We start from the raw sequence: 6,299 nt of genomic DNA, 5'->3' as shown, positions 1-6,299 counted from the left end.
TCAAATAATCATGTACTTGAATTTGATCCATGCAAAATTGTATTCTCCTCTAGATCTAAGAAGAAACACCTGTTTTGTATCCAACTACACTCCAAGAAAGAACATACACCAAGTTAACTGATGTTCCTTAATTGACAGCTCAAAAGCTGTAACATCCCAAAATTCTAAATTTTGGAATGTTATATTAAATAGATAGTTTCGATTGATTGTTTGATTGATTGGGTGAAGTTGAGTGAAATTTGAAACTTTTGAAAGTTAATTGAGAGGGAATAAAAGGACATTCCCAAACTTTCATCTTGCTTTCATGATCTCCTTGAATTCAAATTCCTTTCAAATACAAAACCCTGGAGAGAAGATGACATGACTTCTTCCATTTAAATAAATCAAAAGGGTTTTGAAAAGATTTGAATTTCATTTGAAAATATTTCAAATTCAGAAACTTTAAGCAACTCAATGATTTTCATGAGAGACGATAAAATGACTTCTTCAGAACATATGAAATATGAGTTGGAAGTTTAAAGGGATCAAATTCAAGTCCCTTTGAAATTATTTTCAAATTTGGAGTTATTTGGATTTTACTCAAATTATTTTTCCCCAAAAATAAAATATATGGAAAATAGGGTAAAATGATTCCCTACAACAAAAAATTGGAGAGAAATAAATTTGAAATCATTTTGGTATTTTTTTAATGTTTTTTATTTGATTTTATTAGAGCAGAAGCACTCTTTGCTTTATTTAAAATTTTGTGGATTTTATTTGATGCTAGAAAAATGTTCATGCAGTAGGAAATCTTTTTCTGTAAATTTTGATATATTATATGCCTATATAATATATTTAGTTATTTTGTTTTTAATATTTTAGTTCTCTGAAAATTTGTTAAAAAAAAGAACTCTTCGAACAGTGCCAGGCCGAAGCCCAGCACTACTCTCTCTCTCTCTCTCTCTCTCTCTCTCTCTCCCCGCGCCAGGCCAGCCGACTGAGCCCAGCAGCGGCCCAGCGCGCCCGTGCCCGTCCCCGACTCTGGCGGAGTACGCCTCCACCATGGAATCGCCGCCGACGCCCGTGTCCGTGCGGGACTCCCACCGCCGCCTCTGCCTGTCCCCTGCTCCAAGCCACGCGCTTCCTCTTCGCCTTTAAAAGGCGAGACCCCGGCCTCTCTCTCCCTCAACCGACGTGCCGCACTCGCCGGAAGCCGCCGCCGCTGCCGAGATCCGCCGCCTCATCCCGCTCCGTCCCGTCGCCGTGGACCACCGCCGACGCCGACATCCTCCTCGCCTCGCCGCGCCGCCCCTCCCCGACCTCTCTGTTGCCCTCCTCGACCACCGGAGCCGCCGCCCCGTCGATGTCCGAGCTGCCGCCGCCGTCTCCCTCGCCGTCGGAAGCCACCACCGCCGCGGTACACCTCACCTCTCCCCTCTCCGTTCGATCTAGAATCTACGACCTAGATTAGGTTAGTTGTTTTTTTAGATTCGAACCGGTATGCGCTTTATAGCGAACGTCCGCTGTTTTAGCCCCGAAGTGCACAGTTTTCGGCCAGTACTTTTCTAACACATGGCTAGGGACCTAGATGTAGTATTTTTTTTCATAGAGTAGTCCCTAATCTTTAAACGTTCACTACTTTTTACTCGTGTATCCAAATCCAACGAAACCAACGCCCACTTCTTCGTTATGATCCCCTCTATCCAGATAATCAACTTAAACATGTTTTTGAAAGTTTAAAATTTTGAATTTCAAACAGTTTAGTATTTGAGCTTCGTTTGATCGTAACTCGAGTTGTATAACTCCGATTAGAGTGATTCTATTTGCAAATCGAAGCTCTTGACCTAAACTTTTTGATAAGGCCAGATTCACTTAATTTTGGTAATGTTAGAAATTGTTTTCTGTTGCAAGAGTCATTTTCTTGGTTTCGAATTGTTTTCTTCGTTCTTTCTGATCTTTTGAGTGATTGCTTATGTGTGGTTACTATTTCTTGCTTAAGATAGATTGAACGGAGTGTGACGAATACAACTATCAGGAGTTGAGTGCGAATCATCTTCATCAACAGTACAGGCAAGTTCACACTTTGATCATATCCCTTTCATACCCAGTTTTTATGCATTAGTTTCACCCTCAAACTTTGCATGGTTAGGAGTTGATAACATGTGGGTATTGGGAAGTAGTTGATGAAGTAGTACCTATTGTCCTGCATTCAAACCTTGGGAGTTACTTTTTCATTATGCTCATACTGCCATTCTATGCTTGTAGACGTGGATTGGTTTGAGAGAATTCATAAAAGATGTGAGAGATTATTGTTAACTAAGGTTCAACTTAAGGTGGCTACTTTAATACACATCTGTGTGGATTGAGGCACCTGGGGAATCCAATGTTGCCTGTTTTTTTGGAAATCCCGGGGTACCGTGTGATTCTCCTAGGGACTGCCACCCAGGCTCAAAGGGATCATAAGATTATTCATGCTAGAAACTTCCGTGTGCAGCCACAAGCTATTATGGGCTCTAGCATAGTTGATTAAGTCGTGTGAACTCTTACAGTGGTAGACTAGCAGATGTAGGGGAAAGTAGGTGTAACTGTCTACCCATCGTAAGGTGCTATCGCTTCTGAAGACTGTGTCTCGGTCATCCGTTTCTCAAACACCATGTAGTGCGAGAAATCCAACGGAGGAGATCGAGTCTTGTGGGGAAAAGTGCGCAAACCTCTGCAGAGTGTACAAATTAATCATGGTTAGTCGTGTCACCGGTTATGGACAATCTTGAGTATCTGGTTCTTGAATTATCATGTTGATCTCATCACGTTACTTAATTAATTTGTTGGGTTGTTAACTTTTAATTGGGATTGAGTTGGGGTTTACCTTCTCAATATCTTCAACAAACTACGTAGTTAAATAAAATATATTCCTTTGTTGTAGGAAAAAACTAGCTTTATGCAAAAATAAACTTAGAGCTTTCCACCAGCCAAATATGCATGTAGTGATAGCTTTTATTCATCATTCATCCTATGGTGTGAATTTGCCAGTACATTCAATGTACTAACCTACATGACTGCAACGTCTCATGTTGCAGAATTTCTTACGACGAGTAAGTGATACGTTAGGGTTACGATTTCTACACTCAACTTTGCCGTTGGCGTTGATGAGAATCCACAACCTTGTTGTTCTTCCGCTTTATGGATTGAGGTAATAGTATTTACGTTACTTTATACATGTGATTTACCTCTGTTATAAATCCTCGAGTACTGTGTGTGTCAGCATACGGATCCAGGGATAACACTAAAGCACAGAGACTTGACCGTCTGAGGTCGGGTAGCTACAAAAGCTGAGGTCATAAGACTCATCAGGAAAACATACACACTACGAAGCTTCCACTTTACTACTATGCTCAACATGATAGCCTATATCGAAGTGCAAAATGACTCTTATTTAGTTGGTAGTTTCAGAAATACCAAATACTATCTTATGGTTGAAAGAGTGAAACATGTTATGTCAAAACCAAAGTGTTCAGAAAAAAAACATCACTAGAGGAACTATAGAATATGCTTACAGAAAATGCATATTATTAAGCTGTCCAATCTCAGGAGATAACATTCCCTTCAGACCAAGATTTGACAACTTCCTACAAAACCAAGGCACACACAAATTAGGCAAAAACATCAAAATACATGTTATCAATCAGAGTATAGGGAAATGTTGCAAACATAACACATGATAGAAAACAATGTAAACAGAGCAAACATAGCTGCATAAGATGGGCATCCTATACTGAACAGTTCATGCATGTCAGGGGAACTGGATGTTTAACAAGATATCCCCAACACTAATGCTCCACACAAAACAAAATTAAGATTTGCATCAATCAAGGGTTCTTAACAACTCAAAATCCACACCAAAGGAATTGGCAGTACCGAACGAGCCAGGTCTCTTTTTGAAATCTGAAGCCTCCCCCTCCTCCTCCCTCCCTCCCTCCCTCCACCATCTTCTCCTTCAACCACCGCATCCCCGGCGACCCCAAGAATCCGAGGCATGATCCCCCCGAATCGCACCACCATCTTCCTCGCCCCAAATCCCATTGAATCTCGCACCGCATCAAGGGACACAAGAATCACAAATCCCCAAGTATATTCATCAACAATCCGGGAAGAAACCCCCAGCCCCGATGGTTCGGCCATGGACATGAACCCGCTTCTCCCCACCATCGCGCGGCTGCCCCTCCACCCACTGCCGGAACACACGCCGACCTCCAACTTCGATGCGCCACCCTCAGCGCGATGCCTGTCCCCGGCATCCTCCTACAAGGACAACCTCATCTTCAGGCCTCACCACCCATAGCCGCCACACTCACCTCCTCCCCCGCTGCCGCCGCACCACTGCTGCTGTGACTTCGATCCAAATCAGAGGCACATGAGCAGGAGGAATCCGGCCGGCGGCGGCGGATGGCCGGAGAAGTAGATAGGCCGCCGTGTAGATCGGCGCCAGCACCGCCGCCCTACCCATACGCTTCGAACGAGCCCGTGATCGTCTGTGCTGCCCGCTAGTGTTTCCTTTTTTTTCTCGGATTAGACATTTTAAAAATGACTGTGGGTTGAGCCAGCGCCAGCATACAACCACTCACCTGGATTTTCTCTCGAAAATCAACAATCAACAATGAATTCAGCAAAATCACATGTAACAACTAACAGGAATTACTCAACAATCAAGAACAATCAATCAAATTCAGCAACACATACAGATGCTTGACCCATGTCCCTCCTGCTTGCAACTCCATTGCGAGTGGTGAATCATGAAAAAAATAGAAAATTTTGCATCACGGAGCAGAGTGGAAGGGAAGGAAGGATGGGGGTTTGAGGAGTTACAATCCCCTATAATGGGAGAGGAAGTTGCATTCTTGTAGGTGCTGAATATGGCGCCAAGGAAGACGGGCAGGAGCAGAGGTGTGGAGAAAGACGAGCAGGAGCATCGCTAGGGTTCGGAGCTGCCGTCGTCACTGGCAACTGCGAGGAGCTCGTGGTGGAGCCAGTGACCCTGCTGCGGCGGGAACGCCATGGCCGCCCTACCTCCTCTCTTCTCAAGGTTGCGTCTGCGCGCTTGCACCGCCGTGTCCATGCATCCGCGGATCCCGCTGCCGTGGTCGATGCGAGGAGGTCGAGCTGGAACCCCACGGGCTTGGTATGGATCCAGCCATGTCGGGAGCACCATGGCCTCCCTTCTCGATATGGGGGAAGGGAAGGGAGAGGAGGGGAGGGGAGGTCGCCGGTGCGGAGAGGGCGGAGGCCAGCGGTGTGGTCGAGGAGTTGCCTGATGCAGACGGGGTTGAGGGGGATTTTGAGAACTCTCGCCTAAAGACAGAGGAGACCGGAAGTTGCGTCCATTCAGATCCTAAAAACGAGCTATTTCTTTTTTTATCGTACAATAATAAGAACCAGGCTGGACGGACGAACGAACATGCTTTATTGCGACGGTGAACCCAAGAAACCAATCCATGCTTTATTATTAGGAAAAGATATCAACATAAGCATGGAGGTGCAACATAATCATCGAGCATAACCACAATGAAGCATATAACCAACTGAGAATAGCATACTAACGCGCATGATCATAACACTACACAGGATCATAGCATGACTACTAGCATCATGAAAAACACCATGCAAGAACATAGCAAGAACACTACCAAGTAAGCATGTAACCATCTGGATGCAATGGAACAAACATAGAAATGGTACTAGATAACAAACTAAGCATGCATACGAAGAACACCACTGCTACCAGCATACTACCACTATCAAGCATAACATGTGACAATTATACGAGCAAGTAGCACAAGATAACAAGATGCATCGGAACGTATCATGAAGGTGAACTTGAAACCACGAGCATAACCGAAACAACGACAACAGTAGCAAACAAGCATATAGATAACGGGCAAACTTTTATTAAATATTCAAGTAAAACCATGGCTATCATGCAAGTGGCTGTTGTGGCTTGCCTGGGGGTGAAGAAGGCTCCGGGAAGAAGGGCAGAAGGATCGCGAAAAGATTCACCGGAAACAGCTCTCTCCTGAAGGGGGCTGTTTACGGGCAAGGGAGAAATGGTCATTTCTGGTATGTAAAACCATAGTAAAAATGATGTAAACATAATTGGCCCGATGAGACGAAGATATGGGCGTTGGATTCACCCCAATCGGAGCTACGGTTGAGAAGTTGTTATGTGTTGAAGCTTAGGGACCAATCCGTGAATATTTCTTCAGCAAACAGGCCCCTGGTGGAAACACATAAAGTGCTTTCGGGAAGTTTACGTTTTCTGATACAGA

At 44.4% G+C, this 6,299-nt stretch overlaps 1 protein-coding gene across 1 annotated transcript in view; it reads right to left on the bottom strand.

Annotated features, from left to right (window-relative positions):
* The window catches only part of LOC119295545 (leucine-rich repeat receptor-like serine/threonine-protein kinase BAM3), a 7,768-nt gene extending 2,423 nt beyond the window's left edge, over positions 1–5,345 (bottom strand). The window contains exons 1-2 of the mRNA XM_037573971.1: positions 4,717–5,345; positions 3,534–3,605 (exon numbers count right to left, since the gene is read on the bottom strand). Of these exons, the coding sequence (XP_037429868.1) occupies positions 3,534–3,605; positions 4,717–4,754 (110 nt within the window). The 5' untranslated portion in view covers positions 4,755–5,345. The remainder of the gene's footprint in view (positions 1–3,533; positions 3,606–4,716) is intronic.
* Positions 5,346–6,299: the final 954 nt, after the last annotated feature.

This window comes from Triticum dicoccoides, chromosome 4B (assembly GCF_002162155.2).
Source record: "Triticum dicoccoides isolate Atlit2015 ecotype Zavitan chromosome 4B, WEW_v2.0, whole genome shotgun sequence".
In the NCBI taxonomy this organism is placed as follows: domain Eukaryota; kingdom Viridiplantae; phylum Streptophyta; class Magnoliopsida; order Poales; family Poaceae; genus Triticum; species Triticum dicoccoides.
Note: the sequence above shows the minus strand (reverse complement) of the source record. Positions and strands in the feature narration are given on the sequence as shown.